Raw genomic sequence first — 16,077 nt, forward strand, 5'->3', positions numbered from 1 at the left:
GGCGCGGTTCTGGGCAAAGGCTCTGAGAGGCTCTGACCTGCCCACTCCATGCCAACTGTCCAACCCCTCACACCCGCAGCCATCTCCTCCAGTTCCCCCGAGAGACGCTGGGGCACGAAAGGAGCCGGCTGTAGGAGGCGGCAGGGCCCCGTCCTGCACCCGCCAGCTCTCAACCTGAGCTGTGCCACAGCGACCACGCAGCACTCAACGGGGTTGGAAACGGGAAGCCAGGGCTGCTGCCACCAAGAAACCAGCTGCCAGAACAGAAGCAGGAAACTGCAGACAACCAGGCTCGTATCAGAAAGCCCAGGCACCGAGGGAAGAGGCTCCCCCGGCTAAGCCAGGACAACGCAAACGTCTGGAAGGTGAGCGGCTGAGGCGCTCACGTCCACGGTGCGCCATGATGCTGGTGGAGGGTCGCTTCCAGGGAGAGAGGACGAAGGACCCACCGAACCTTCTGCCATCCCTGAACAAGCTGGACTTCACAGCAGCCTGGAGGAGGCCACTGTGTGGTGGTCGGGGACGCGGGAGGAGCCAGGCGCTGCCCCAGGCCATGGTCGTGGACGGCCGCTACTGTCCATGCGCTTGAGCCTCTCTCTGGGTGCTTTCCCACCCCAGAGCGCCTGGCCTGGACCTGAACACACCTCTGGGTGCGGCTGCAGGTCCACGGGCACGCGGAGGGCAGACGTCAGCTCCAGCACGCCTGGACGCACCAGCAAGACCCAGATGGGGGCACCCCTGCCAGGGAGGTGGGCAGAGCAGGCCGCTAGAGAGAGACCTGGAGACAAGCCACCAGTGCGCGGGAGCCCTGCGGGAGCCCGGCAAGTTCAGACACAGAGGAAGCAGGGAAGGAAGGAGATTCTAGACCACGGGCAGCTGGATGCTGCCTGGAACGAGATGGTGCCGAGGGGCGATCGTCACGGTACAGGTGGGCAGTCTCCTCCTGTCTCAGAGACGGCTCCACACGACAGAACAGCATGGATTTTCATGGAACCACCCGGCAAGGGAAGGGAGGGTGGAGGTGACGGGACCCTGGCCACGTGGGGACAGCTGGGGAAAGGCCATGGGGGGCTCAGACGCTGTTCGTTCTGTCTCTGTCTCGTGCCCCACAAGTCTCGGAACCCAGGGCTCCCGGGGCTGCCAGGCTGCAGTCAGTGGGTGTCAGGCGGCATCAGCCCATGCACAGCGGGCTCTGTCCCTCACCCCCTTGTCCACAGTGCTCTGAATGGGCAGAAATTGGGCAGCATGCGGACCTCACGCTGTGGCCCAGCGATCCCAAGTACTAGAAGATGGAACGCGTGGCGGAGCCATGATGGTGGGCTCCCCACAGGGCCCATCCACCAGTGCGGGCCCTCCTAAGGCTCGGCCCTGCAGGCCTGCGGTACCCCAGTCTCACGACTTCCTGAGGCGCGGCCAGCGCTGCGCCTACTGCCTGGGTTCTTCACAGGGTTTCCACTCCCGCTCGTTCGAGCTCAAAAACCACTGTCTTCACTGGAGCAAATGACAGTGCCACACACGGAGATTCCCACACGTGCAGCCGGGGCCCCACCCTGCCCACCTCCTCGGCGCACTGCGCCTCCTCGTGCTTGTCCAGGTAGGTCCCCTCCAGCACCGAGCCCACGATGGTCAGGCCCTTGCCGGCCTTCAGCTGCGAGGTGAGGGACAGCAGGCGTGGGTGCTTCACGCGCTGCTCCGTGTCCAAGCTCAGCATCACCAGCACCTGCGGCCTGGAGGAGCAGGGACGGGGCAGCATTCAGCTCACCAGGGCTCCACTCACCAACAGGTCAGACAGACGGGACAAGTATAGGACAGGTGAGACAGGTATAGGATAGGTGTGGGACAGGTGGGATAGGTGTGAGACAGATGTGGGACAGGTGAGACAGGTATAGGACAGGTAAGAGGAACAGGCGTAGGACAGGTAAGAGGAACAGGCGTGGGACAGGTGAGAGGTGGGACAACTATAGGACATGTATAGAACAGGTAAGACAAGCATAGGACAGGTGTGGTACAGGTGAAAGGTACAGAACAGCTGAGAGGTGAGACAGGTATAGGACAAGTGTAGGACAGGTGAAAATAGGTAGGACAGGTATAGGACAAGTGGGACAGCTATGGGATGGATGGGACAGATATAAAACAGGTGTGCGATGGGTGACACAGGTGTGGGATGGATGACACAGTTGTAGGACAGGTGATACAGGTATAGGGCAGGCTCGGGACAGGTGTGGGACAGGTGGGACAAGTGCTGAAGCTCCTTGCTGAGGACCTGAGGTGGGGCCCGCCCTGCTGGGTAAAGCCTCCTGGCGCAGCCAGGCAAAGCCAAGGGGCTCTCAGCGCACATAAAATTCCCAGAGTCAGCCCTCGTCCCACCCTCACTTCAGAAGCACGAAGGCAGAGGGGGCCTGGGGTCTCCAACGCCCCCACACATCCCCACCCTCACCACCCGGCAGCCTGTCAGGGCCCAGGACCCGCCATGACCACACTCCAGGCTAAAGACAGATGCTTTTTTCTGAGACAAACATCCCCCAGTTACAACGTTCTCACTCTGGAGTCTGGTTTCAGGAAGGGCGAGGGCTGGGGTGCTCACCTCCAGTTCTTGGTGTGTGGGGGGCCGTGCTCCACGCGCAGCAGTGCGTAGCGGGCGGCATTCAGTGACAGGCCCCTGATACCGTCACCCCACTCCTTCTCGGCCCTGCAGAGGGACAGCAGGGGGCCGCCTTGTCCCCGTCCCAGCAGCACAGCCCGTGGCAGCCCTCCACTCCTCCGCGTCTCCCCAGTAAATCAACTCGGGGCTTCTGCAGTGCTCCACGACAGAGGAGGGGGCTCCCCGAGGCAGGCTGAGAGCAGGAGAGGGGTGGATGTGGGGGAGAGGCCTTGGGTAGACTGGAACGGGTGGGGGCAGCAGTAACCCCCGCAGGGGACTCGGAGCCCCTGAGCAGGCAGCAACCTCGGCAGAGCTGCCCTGACCCAGTCCTCCCTGGCACTCGTGGGGAGCAGACCCCAGCCCCTCCCTCACCACCCCGAGAACAAGCTATGGAGGAGACTTCCCACCCGAGGCGCCATGCCCCAGGGGCAGGTCAGTCAGTGGTCACTCTTTGGGACAATCCTGAATGAAGCATGGGTGGGGCTCCACCCACCAACCCCCTCACTCAAGGAAGCCGGTCCCTGAGGCCAGTTGTTGAGAGGAGCCATGGCTCTGAAAAGTACAAGAGTGCACTCTGCAGCACGCGCGGGGAGCCCTCCTCGATGGGGCAGAGCCCACGGTGGAAGGGGCCAGACCCCAGACCCGAGGTCAGCTGCATGTGGAAGAGAAGGCATGGCGGCTCTCGGGAGGAGGACCGCCGCCTCGACGTGCAGGAGCAGCCCACGACTGTGCCAGGAGGACTCGGTCCTGGGGACAGGCTCGGAGGTGCAGCCGCTGTGCTGCACAGTCGTGCCCAGCCTTTGGTTTTTGGTTTACAATGTGCTTTTGAAACTTTCAAAATGTGTCACACATCACTACTGTCACTGGATATATTTCAACATCACCAAAAAATACACGGCAAAAAATTATGTCTGTTAGGTACAGACAGATAAACAGCCTAATAATCTATCTTCACACATGTGCGGCGGGTAACACCGGCCAGCGCCCCATCCTCCTGTTACGAGGGCGGCACTCTCAGCCAGGAGCCCCTTCTCCACGCGTGAACGCCCAGCGGCCCGGCTGGAGACAGAGGGAAACCTGCAAGCCCCTGTCCACTGCCGTGGGAGGGCTGACACGGACCCCAGGGAGCAGGCGTGAGGGGACGCTCACCCGCGGTACTCGATGTACTTGTAGATGCAGCCGGCTATGAGCATGGCGAAGAGCGCGTAGTACCAGGAGCAGATGAACATCAGGGCCAGGCACAGGCTCATGCCCAGGAAGGACAGCGTCCTGCAGAGACCCGTGGCTCACGGTGCACCCGCCCAGCCCCCAGACCAGGTCTGAGCAGCCGCCCCACAAACGTCCCTTTCCCCTTAATGGAAAACCTTTCAGTTAAGACAGAAAACAACCCGCAACGGCTGGAGAAGGGCCTGTCCCCCAAATCAGCTGGGGTCTGAATCGGCTCCACTGGCCCCTCGGGGCCCCCATCCCGGGACTACGCCAGATGCCCGCCCGCTTCACCATGTGCTCCTCAGCAGTGCCAGCCGGCCTCATGCACGTGACAGGCGTCCCCAACTGTGGCCCTCCCACGGCGGCCGCGGCGGCCTTACCAGTGGTAGAACTTGAAGCGTGGGCGCCAGTTGGGCGTGCGCAGCAGGGTCTGCACGGCGCAGGCCAGGTTCACGAACATGTAGCACATGAGGAAGAACCTGCAACACAGGCTGCGTCAGGCCAGCTGTGGGCCTCCCAGTGCTGCGGGTCCTGCCTGCAGCCTAGCCTTGCCCCAACCCCTGCCGACCGCCACCACCCCTTGCCAGGCCACCACCCCTTTACAGGTCTCCTCTTGCCCACCTCGACCCCATGTCTGTCTCCACACAAGGGCCAAAGGCCTCATGGTCCCAAGTCAGGCCCTGACAGACCCTGCCCTCCCGTGGCTGTGTCACCTCCAGAGACAGGCCGAGGTCTACACCAGGGCCTCAGCGGGCCCTCGGCACACACCGAACTCCAGGCTCTGCTCCAACATCCCTGGGCTGACTGAGCCCTCCCCGCTGACCTCACCCACACCTGTAGTGTGGCCCGGCCCAGGACGCACGTGGGATGAGCACTGGCCAAGTCCCCCTCCCCATCCCCCGTGCCCTCGCACAGTGCCCACTTAACTCACATGGAGAGGATGGGGGCCACACTGTCCAGGGAGGCGATGAGAATGCCAGTCTCGCAGATGAGGGCTGTGAGCAGCAGCGCCCACGTGGGCTCCCCGTTGGCCTTCCCGTGGCCAAACACCTGCAGGGAGAAGAGCGGGGGCTGCGGCACCGTGGGAACACGCCCCCCTTTTTGGTGAGGAGTTGAACGCTAGGCAGGTCCAATCCAAAAGAAGCCTTAAAGATGGAAGCGAGACACACAGAAGGTGACTCTCGTGGTATCTGTGGCTGGCACAAGGGCAGGACTGTCAACCGCAACCTACCCACAGCTGCTCGTCACCAAGGAATGAGACAAGCCACACACACTCCGGATGCGGCACGCAGGGATGCTGGTCTGGCCCTGGGTTGGTGGGGGTGGGCAGTAAGGAGCATGTCCATGCAGAGAAACAGGTGACAGGATGTAAGTAGGCAGGAGCATGCAGGCTCCTGAAGCCAGAAAGCAGATGGTGTCCCCAAGTACTTTGGGACCCTGGGACCAGTGAGGACCAGTGGTCCTAGAGAAAACACCAGCCAAGGGGTCTACCAGTGACACTACATGGGCTGATGGAGTTTCCAAGGACATCACTGCAAGGGGCCTGGACCCTTGACCCACAAGTTCGTGGCATGGCAGAATTTCCCAGTAGGCCATGCCCACTCCCGGGATATTTGGCATTTCGTGCTTCTACCAAACTCTTTGCTATCATATGGTTTCTGGAAAAACATGCTGAAAGCACGTGGCAGAAATGCTGGATGGAGCTGTGGACATCAAGGGGGGTCCATGTACCTGGGCTGCTCCCGACCCCCACCCTTGCTGCAGACGACCCCCTTGCCCCCAGGAAATGAGAACAACGAACACAGGAGCCCCAAGAGCTGCCCTCCAGCGGGTGTGCTGGTCACAGAACACGCTCCGACACAGGTGACCACGGAAGTGCTCCATGACGGGCTGAGCTGTGTCCCCAAGATTCGCATGTTGGAGCCCTAGCCTCCAGCACTTCAGAATGTGCCTCTGTTTGGAAATGGGGCCTTTAAGGAGGTGATTAAGGTAAACTGAGGTTATTAGAGTGGGCCCTGATCCAATGTGCTTGGCGTCCTTATAAAAAGAGAAGATCAGGACGCAGACACACGTGAGGACACAGGAAGAAGATGTCGTCTACACACCAAGGAGAGAGGCCTTGGGAGAACCAGCCCTGCCACGCCTGGATGTCAGACTTCAGCCTCCAGACTGTGCAAGAACAAACGTCTGCCGTCTGAGCAGCCCGGCTGCAGACCTCTGGTACGGCAGTCGTACGTATACGATCAGCGGCCTCCACGTTCACTCTAGAAAGCCTACGCTGGGGGAGACCTGGGTCCCAGGACGCTGAGTCCCTCCGTTAATGTCACAGCAGGTCCCAAACAAATCCCCACACCAGCGTGCAGAGGACACCGAACATGCAGTCAAGGTATACAATTCAGCAGCTGTAAGATTTAATGCCTGTCCTGCTCGGTTTTGGACTCGTTTGGGACTTGCTACACCTCTCTTTTGGCTAATTTTTCTCTTTTTGAACAGAAATACGTACCCTACGCTTGTCCCAACACTGTATCTGAGAAATAGACGACTTGTACTGATTTCACAGATGGGACTTTGAACTTTGGACATTTGAACTGAGAAAAATTAAGACTTTGGGGATGAAATGACTTTATCGGCATATGAAAAGACGAGTTTTGGGGGTCCCGGGGGGGAATGTAGTGGACTGAATTATGTCCCCCAAAACTCACTTAATCTTGAACTGTGTTCCCCAAGTTTTACATATTAGAAACTTGGTCCCCACTGTGACTTAAGAGGGTGGGAAATCCTATTACATTAATTGAGGGGTGGAGCCTTGAAGAGGTGACTAGATTGTAGGACCGTGCCCAGGGAATGGATTAAAAACGGTGGTCAGGGGCATGGTTCTGAGGCTTTACAAGAAAACAGAGCACAGTCTGTCTCTCACTCTCTCTCTGCTCTTTGCTTCCACCATCTTGCAGTGTGAGACCCCTGGGTCACTGTCGTCACCATCAGATGGACTGTGGACTTCCCAGCCTCAGAAACTGTAAGCAATAAATTTCGCTTTTCCTTATATCACCCAGTTCTGTGTATTTTGTTATAAGCAACAGAAACGGACTAATACAGAAAACTGGTACCGACACTCGTGGTGGAGCTCAGAGGGACCTGCCGCCTGGAGTGCGAGGGCTGCCCCCGCCCGCCACGCCCCCCATGCTCAGCCCAGGGGCCAGTAGGAAGAAGTGGCCACCACGGGGCTCAGGCGAGGTGTGTGTCCCCACTGGCTTTCAGTATCTGGGGAGCAGACCCCCGGGGACCCTCGCAGACCCGCCCCTGACTGCCCAAGGGCCACCACCCCTCATTAGGGGAATATGTCCACCGTGCACCAGTGCAGCCCCAGCCTAGGGCTCACCTGGAGGAAGGGGACAATGCCATCGCGGGCGATGGCCTGCAGCAGGCGGGGAGCCCCTGTCAGGCTCTGCAGTCCGGCACCACACGTGGAGAAAAAAGAGCCAATGACGATGACCCATGGGGATGGCCAGGCCAGCATGCCGATGACGAGGTTCCCCTGCAGAGCCTCCCCAAACCTGTGGGGAGGGTGGGTGGGTTCACGGGTGAGTGACCAGCACAGCTCAGAAAATGAGCTAAAGAGAGACAAAACACCTTTTCCCACCCTTTGAGGGGAATCCCAGGGCCGCGGGAGAGGGTGGCTCCCCAGAAGGAAAGGGAGGAGACCGTGACCCCTGCCAGGGTCTGCCCAGATAAGCCAAAGTCCTCTGAAGGGACTAGGGGAGGAGGGACAGCTCCCACGCATGGTTGTCGGGTCCTGCTCCCCCAGACCGCTCTTGGGGGCACAAGCGCCCCAGCCTGGCCTAGAGTGGGTGTTGGCCACGGTCACTTGCACAAACATGGCAGGGAACACCCTAGACCCCCAAGCCCTGAGGGTGGGCAGACAGTTGGACGTGCACCCACGGGAAGGCAGGGTCAGCAGATGACCTGCCTGGGCTCCTGCCCCTTCTCCACTAGCGTCAGGGCTGTGTGGAGGGGTCTTCCCAGGTCGCACCCTGCAGCCTCTCAGAGGGGCTGCGCCTGCACCCCGAGCCCCACCAGGGGTTGAGGTTTGCTCCGGGGCTTCCCCAGGCCCCGGATACGTGAGGAAGGGATGACACGTTAACGTCTCAGCCAAGGGGAGCCTGGGACAGGGATGGAGATGGCCTCTAGCTCCAAGGGGACCTGTGAGGCCCAGGGTGACTTTAGTGTCAAAGACTCAATTGTCCTCAGGAAAACCCAGGCAGACCACAAGCACTTGTACAGGCTGCTAACAAAAGCAAACGTACTTATCTCGCAAGACCACACCCTCGATGCAGGCCCCAAAAAGCGCTATGCAGGAGAGATCTGCAGCTCGTGTCAAGGAACGGTGGGTCCCGGTGCAAAGGGACGGCGGCAGGCCACCTGGTTGAGTGGGATGCCATGACCAGCGGCCCAACTCAGGCTCCAGGGGTCCAGTCTGACACCATGACCCCTCCCCCATCCTGGGCATACTGCCGCGTCCACCCCCAGTGGTCCTCAGGGAGCCGGTGGATACACAGACGGCCATCAGGGTGGTCAGGATGCACCTGGCCTGCGGCATGACCCCAGCACCTCCCACCTAGACCCCCTTCAAGGATACAAATAAAAGATGTGGTCACAATTGCCAAAATGGTCCCCGTGGGGATCGACTTCTGGGCGTCCTTGAGGTCGCCGGACCTGTTGGAGCCGGCCATGATCCCTGTGGAAACAGACCGGGTGAGCTGCCGCATCACAGCAAACCTTGAAAACACTGGCCAGGCCTATGTGAGACAGAGCTGCTTCAGACGTGGTGCGACCTCTGCCACTGCATGCTGGGAAGTGTCAGGGGAGTCTGCCCAAGGTCGGTGTCCCCAGAGGATGAGCCACACCTCAGAGAGTACGGCCCAGACCCCGCCAGTCCACACTGCAGGGCACAGGCCAAGGCAGCCCAGACGCCCCCCAGGCTAAGCCACAGGTGAGGCTGGAGGTTTCTGACGATCTTCTCCAGGCTGTGAGAACAGGCCCAGCCCAGACGCTCAATCCTGCAGCCAGCCCCGGCTGCCTGGCACATCTGGCTCCCACCCACGCCCCAGGAGTCCTCTGTCATCTCAGTAATCCATGGGGCTGAGGATCAGGAGCTCCTGGAAGATGGTGTCAAATGCCGCTCACTCACGGGGCACAAATGGACCACAGCACTTTAAGAATGTGATGCGCAAGTAGGTCAGAACCTTGCCGGTGGGCTTAAACCTCCTCCTACTGCACCACGTGAAGAGCCGGCCCATGCGCCAGAGCTGCGGGCTGTACACAGAGCAGAAGCGGCTCCCACTGAGCCCAGGGGAGCCCAGCTGGGATGGCCTGGACGCCACTCAGTCCCGTCCAGGTGCAGCCTGATGTGCCAGCGCCCGAGGAGGTGGGGCCACACCCCAGGTGGGAGGGTGGAGCAGAGTGCAGGGAAAAGAGCCTAGCGGGGCGATCCACATGCTCCAGCCAGACTGGGAGCCCCCCTTCGTGGGGAGACAGGGAAACGCTCGCAGGCACCGGCTCTGCTGACCCCAGCCCTCCTGAGCCCTGCTTCTGAGCTCCGGGGCCTTGGGAGGTGGGTGAGCAGCCCAGGAGCAGACGCAGCAGGGACCGAGGGACAGACTCCTGGCAGCTGCAGGCCGTGTGGCTGGGCAGGGGCTGGGGGATCTCGCTGTTACCTGCTGCACTGGGAGTGAACAGAAGGTCTGGCATGAACTAAGAGCCTCATGGAGAAGGCAGTGAGGACGACCTTCTGTAAGGATAAGGACAAGGACAGCCGAGGCGCCCCATCTTTGACCTCCCTGCAAGGCCACGTCTGAACGTCACCTAACCACGCACGCGCCAGGCGTTCTCAGCAGCCGCACGCGCCTGTCACGCAGCTGCTTCCACAACACGGGCTACTCGGGACAGCGCCAGCTCTTCTAAATCAGCCACGACGCACACGGGGAGAACAGTGCTTGGGAAGGGTGGGGACAGGGACGAGCATGCGAGAGACACGGATGGGGGCAGGGAGCCTCACCGGTGACCGACGGGAAGTAGATACCGACCAGCATGGTGAAGCAGGTCATGATGTCGGTGAGCACGTAGGGCTGCCCGCGGGTGCGACCCTCCTCCGGCACGGGCACCGAGGGCACGCCCTTCTTCTCCACGAACGCCCCCTTGTCTGCATAGGTGCTCCACAGGTTGTCTGCGGGGAAGCATGGGCGGGACGAGGAGACTTCCTGACAGGAGTCCGGAACCTTCTGTCGGGGCTCTACCCACCAGCCACCCACACCCCTGCTGCCTGTAGACACCCCGCATGCCCTCCCTACAGACCCCTCCCACAGAGCCCACACTCCCCAGGCCCCTCCCACAGAGCCCACACTCCCCAGACCCCTCCCTACAGAGACCACACTCCCCAGGCCCCTCCCACAGAGCCCACACTCCCCAGGCCCCTCCCACAGAGCCCACACTCCCCAGACCCCTCCCTACAGAGACCACACTCCCCAGGCCCCTCCCACAGAGCCCACACTCCCCAGGCCCCTCCCACAGAGCCCACACTCCCCAGACCCCTCCCTACAGAGACCACACTCCCCAGGCCCCTCCCTACAGAGACCACACTCCCCAGGCCCCTCCCACAGAGCCCACACTCCCCAGACCCCTCCCTACAGAGACCACACTCCCCAGGCCCCTCCCACAGAGCCCACACTCCCCAGGCCCCTCCCACAGAGCCCACACTCCCCAGGCCCCTCCCACAGAGACCACACTCCCCAGGCCCCTCCCACAGAGCCCACACTCCCCAGGCCCCTCACTCCTCTTCCACCCCTCTCTGCATGCCCCATTGGGGTCCTGCTCTGTCAGGGCTGGGCTCAGCAGTGGTGGTCTCAGGCAGGTCCTCGAGCATCAGGACCCCAACGCTCTTGTCCTCTGCTCCTTGCCCACCTGTCACTGGTCTGGCCCAGCCCCCAGCGTGGACCCCTGACTTCACACCTCAGGAGACACACAGAGTCCCGACCTGACTTGGGAAGGTAACCAGGGACCCGCACTCAGGTGTTCTCAGAATCTTTCCTTTTCCCTAAAAGGGCAGGCCTGTCTCGTGGGGTGGTGAGGTCCCAGTACAATGTCTTCATCTTGGGACAAAGTACAGACAGGAAAACCCTGGTCTCCCCTGCTAACAATCTCCCTATGGCCCAGCAAGCTCCCCACATGCTCTGCTCTTAAGCCATAAAAACAAATGACCAACTACAGCCTCGACAGGCTGCCCCTGACACGCCACGCCTGGCTTCCACGGCTCTGGGGAGGGTTCCCACAGAGACTCAGGAGAGGCAAGGGGACCAGGGCCCTGTCAGCGGCTTCCAGTGACGGTGCCCGTAGGGGCCAGCCCTCAACCAAGACCCCACCAGACACCTACCCAGGAAGACACCACTGGCCACACCCGGGATGCCCTGGATCTCGGTGACATTGTTCTGTGCAAAGTACTCGTCGCAGGTGGCGCTGGGCCGGGAGCCGTTGCAGAAGAGGCCCCAGAGCGCAGTGGTCACCGTGTTGTTGCCAACAACGTGCATCTTGGAACAGACGTCGAAGCTGCGTTTTGACAGCGTGCGGTTCCCCAGGAGACAGACCCTAGACACGGGAATGGAGAGCCATGAGACTGCGGCTCCTCCTGGAATTACTTCTCTTGCTTCTCCCAGCTGACCGTGAGGGATCCGCTGTCAGATGCTTGTCAGACTCCACAAACCCGTCTGGGTCAGTGCCTAAGCTAGTTGCCGCAGGCCCTGGACCCACTTCCCCATGAACAGGATTTATGACGCGCAGGGCCATCCTATCTCCCTGTCTGTAGGCATCTAAGGCAGGTGTCAAAAGGGGTGTTGCCTGCATGCTGAGACAGTGACATGCAGGAGCCTTAAGGGGGCTGACGCCACCCCAGCCCCCACCCAGCCTGTCCCAGGGGGCCCAGCCCCTCCTCAGACCTGCTCCTGGGTGGTGGGCTCACCTAGGGCAGCCTTGGGGCCCAAACACAAGCCAGCTCCCTGCCACCTCCTCATCGGTAGACAGGTGAGAAAAGAACCCACCGAGGGGCTTCTGTGAGGCTGCAGGGAGCTGGGACGTGGGTGTGGCGGGTGGGCCGCACCCGGGGAAGCTGGGCACTGCCTGACAGTCCTCAGGCCCGCAGGCTGCCCCAGAACATGCCGGGTCCTTCAAACCTCCCATCCTCAGATGTACCCAGACCTGGCTACAGGGGCACGGGACACACTCCATGCTCTGCTGGGTTTCATGTGATCCTCAGAGCAACCACACACGGAGCCCAGGAGTGGCCACCCAAGGTCACCTCACGTCATGCCAAGAGAAGGGCCCAGCATCTGGGATGACAGAGGTGGGAAGGCAAGGAACCCTAGAGCCTGGGCCTGGCCACACACTCGGACAGCCCCGCCGGGCAGAGGGACAAGGACTCACGGGATGTCTGGAGGATCGAAGGCGGTCTTGATGACACCAGCATAGATGGCCAGGATGGACAGCACCACACAGGCCAGGAAGACCAGGGCCAGCTTGTTGACATACTTGACGCCCACGAAGACCACCAGGGCCATGAGCGCCAGAGTGCATGTCCCGTACACACGCATGTTGTTCAGCAGGGCCACGGCCTCGCCCTCCACCGTCTCTGCTTGGAAGACCGCCACGCCGGTGGAGATGTAGGTCTGCAGGAACAAGCGGGGGGAGAGGTGCCATGGGGAGGCTGCAGGTGAGCCCAAGGTCTCTGCCAGCACCAGATGGCACCTCTGCCCTCCAGGACAGCAATGGCCTGGGGGTGGTTCCAAGCAGCTGCATGTGGGACGATTCCTCACATCCCAACGGACACCCAGCAGGAGGGAGATGAACACTCTAGAACCCTGCCACTCAGTGTCGGTGCACAACTCACAGGGGCACACTAAACTCACTAAAAACACAGAATCTCCACCCCAGCCAACCCTGAGTTAGAAGGTCCTTGCATGAGCCCCTGAGATCCCTCACACGTGAGCGCCACTTGCAGACCTGTGGACACCTCAGTGCCCAGCAGGCAAACGCATCCCTGAACCTCCCCGAGCAAAGCCCACAGGCCCAGCCACTGCCCATGGCTCTGAATTGGGGGCCTGTGTCTTCCCAGAAGATACCTTCTCTTGGGCTTTCCGCAAGCAGTGGGGCGGGTGAGCTCTACAAGACTCAGAAGGTCTACAGTGACCACATGCCACCAGAGGAGGTGGCAGACCAGGACACTTCCGCTTGAACATGCACCAGCCAACTGAGTATAAACACTTCAGTTTCAGGTCTCAGGGAAATCTGCACAGGGGCCTGAATGTTTGCAGCCAACAAGGAAGAGCCACTCAGAGATCCTGGCTGAGGGGCGCTCTCTGTCTGTTCCTGTCCTGCCTCCCAAACAGCACAGACTGTGGAGGCCGCACGCCCACCCCGGGCTCAGACCTGAGGCCCAGACATTAGCTACTCAGCATGTGCCAGGGGCTCACCCTTGAGAGGCCACAAGGATGCAGCAGCTCTGGCCACAGCCCAAAGCCAAGGAGACAGACACTACCAGCTCTAGAGCCCAGTGCAGCAAGGAGTCCAGAGCAACGGGGTGACGGACGACTCAAAGGGGCACTGGTTACACCACAGGGTAATGGACCTGTGGGCAAAGGCCTTGGCAAGAGAGCCATTCCAAAACAATGCACTCACCAAAAAAATCTCAATGGTCCCCAAAATATACATGGCCCCTGCAAACGTCGTGCCCAGGTAGAAGCAGAGGCCAACAGCCCCTCCAAACTCGGGGCCCAGAGACCGGGATATCATGTAGTACGATCCTCCAGCTGCAAAAACAAAATCAAAAACAACAAATCAGAGATGCCCCATTTACCGTGAATTTAGATCTCAGAGGACAGACTGGCACGTGAGAGTCAGTGGACATCCACCCCACTTTGGCAGCTCCCTGGTGGAAACTATGGCCAAGTAAAGACAGTGAGTAAAAACCACCAAAGCAGGAGCACACGGGCCCCCAGAGCAGCTCCGCTAAAAGATCTTCTGTTTCAACATCAGGCCCAACACCCCAATTCCATTAACGTTTGGTGTGTCCCGCGTCACACGTGAAGAGACCTCTTTGCACACTGGACACCCGGCCCTGCAGTCTGTCTGTGGGCCAATGTGGTGCTCCCACACTGACCAGCATGCCGGGGCAGGTCACTGGGCACATCTGGGATGTGCTACGCACCCTCTGCTGGGCAGAGCACCTGGTGCCGCCTTCCAGCAGGGCTGAGCACTGAGAAAGGGGCTCTCCTGGGCACAGTCACAAAGCAGCAGAGGTGGTCTCCACAGCCCAACAGCCAGGCCCCCTCATGCTCCCAGCCCTGCACCAAGGTTGCCCGGCAGGCAGGCGCATCACTGCGGCAAGCTCAGCAGCCGGATGTCTGGAGGCTGGAGATCGCTGCCAGAGACTTGGGTGCACACCAAGCCTAGCCCGTCCATGCACATGTAGATCAGGTGCAAATTAACCACTGTCTCCTGCTAACTCATTACTGATGACTTTAAGTAAACGACAGCATTCTGTCTTCACCTGTTCTCACAGGGTAAGTGTTCAGAGAACACAGCCTAAGGGACGAACTGGGCTCCGGGTAGACATAGACGCCCTTCCTCCCCCACCAAGGCCTCCGCCCACGGGTGCCCCCACCCCAGCCAGCAGAAGGGTGCCTGTGTGGCCAAACGGGAGAACCACGAACGGCCGTGGGTTCTCAGGCTCAGACGCTGAAGAAGTGGTAGAGAACACAACCAGGAGGACCGCCGGCAGCACGGGAGCAGCTACTGCCGGCATGCGCGTCCCGTCTAAGAATGACTTGACTTAGAGAGCATGATGGTTGATGAAAATTAAAATTCAGAGCCAAAAGGAAGTCCTCACTGTCCACGATGCACACCAGCTCCTCTGTGCAGAGGTCTAAGGTGTAAATCAGACTAGCACAGCATCTTCCAGAGCATTTGCTGAAGTCCCCACTCCAACAAGAATCCAACCAACTGTGGCCTCTGAACCTGCAGGCATCCGCTGTGGCAAGAGTCGCAGCACCTGCTCCACCAGGCTCAAGGACAGCCCGGCTGTGCCCACGGAGGGTTGTGGGATGAGGCCCTACGAGACCGGGGGCACCAGCCCTGTCCCCATGTCAGGAGACAGAGCAGCAGTGTTGAGAGGGTGTCACCGTGCGGACAGCTGGGCGAGCGGCTCTGGAAGGGCCTGGGCCCTGCCCTGGCCTCGGTGAAGGGTGGAGGGTTAATGTCAAGGTTGCTGTCACCCACAGTGCTGTGGCTCAGTGACTGCACTGTAGAGAGGGCCACGCGGCCATGGCATCCCTTACCTGGGACCACACCATTGGTGGCAATCGCACTCATGGAGATGGCGGTGAGCATCGTCTGCAAAAAGACGGGTGACCGTTGAGGAGAAAGAACATTTCCAAAGCCAGCCCACACCAGCTCTGGGGGTGCCTGTGACCCGCCCCTCAATCTCAAAGGAGCTGCTGCGTTCACGAGAGGCTCCAGGGACGCCTGGGCACAAAGCCCTCCTGGTTCTCAGCCCTTTCCTACCCAACACATGGAGCTGAGCTCCTGCAGGCTCCAGAAAGCCCCAACCTGAGAGACTGGCTCCACCCAGGTGCCCACCTCCCCTGAGGGCGCTGGAGAGCATCCAGAGTGAGTCCAGGATGGGAAGGGCCCTGGCTACCACCTGAAGGTGAGGGTGTCCTGCAGAGGGGCCAGGGCTCCTGCCCCACCTGAATGCTTCCCAGACAGAATGTCTCATCTAACACTTCAGCAGTTAAAACAACTAAACTGCATCCCTACTAACAAGAAAAAAAAAGTTCAGCTGGTCGGAGCATGGTGCTGATAGCACCACGGCCTGGGGTCTGCTCCCTATAACAGCCAGCCGCCGAAACCAGAAAAAGAACAGACGGGAAAAAGAAAAAGCTGGTGGCTGAAGGAAGCTCTCAGGAACATTTAAAGGGTAAACCAGACGCAAGAAAACAGTGATAAAGGAGAGAATCCACGTCAAATGAAGATGACGGCCAAGCACGGGGGGCCGGGCGGGTGGCCTGCCAGAGAGCCGCCAGCACCAGCAGCTCCGGCCAGCTGCACCACACCACCCCAGGACTGGGGTGAACGAGGAACAGAACCACTGTGTTCCTTTCTGCACTAGGGGACCCCTGAAGATG

General features: G+C 60.3%; 1 protein-coding gene across 1 annotated transcript in view; it reads right to left on the minus strand.

Moving 5' to 3' along the window:
- The window catches only part of SLC12A7 (solute carrier family 12 member 7), a 58,910-nt gene that overhangs the window by 15,489 nt on the left and 27,344 nt on the right, over positions 1-16,077 (minus strand). Inside the window, exons 5-17 of the mRNA XM_063085456.1 lie at positions 15,229-15,283; positions 13,571-13,701; positions 12,320-12,561; positions 11,277-11,488; positions 9,906-10,073; positions 8,487-8,585; positions 8,155-8,212; positions 7,230-7,404; positions 4,782-4,900; positions 4,231-4,329; positions 3,791-3,910; positions 2,585-2,689; positions 1,559-1,727 (exon numbers count right to left, since the gene is read on the minus strand). Coding sequence (XP_062941526.1) covers positions 1,559-1,727; positions 2,585-2,689; positions 3,791-3,910; positions 4,231-4,329; positions 4,782-4,900; positions 7,230-7,404; positions 8,155-8,212; positions 8,487-8,585; positions 9,906-10,073; positions 11,277-11,488; positions 12,320-12,561; positions 13,571-13,701; positions 15,229-15,283 — 1,752 coding nt within the window. The remainder of the gene's footprint in view (positions 1-1,558; positions 1,728-2,584; positions 2,690-3,790; positions 3,911-4,230; positions 4,330-4,781; positions 4,901-7,229; positions 7,405-8,154; positions 8,213-8,486; positions 8,586-9,905; positions 10,074-11,276; positions 11,489-12,319; positions 12,562-13,570; positions 13,702-15,228; positions 15,284-16,077) is intronic.

Source organism: Cynocephalus volans, chromosome 2 (genome assembly GCF_027409185.1).
Source record: "Cynocephalus volans isolate mCynVol1 chromosome 2, mCynVol1.pri, whole genome shotgun sequence".
NCBI lineage: Eukaryota > Metazoa > Chordata > Mammalia > Dermoptera > Cynocephalidae > Cynocephalus > Cynocephalus volans.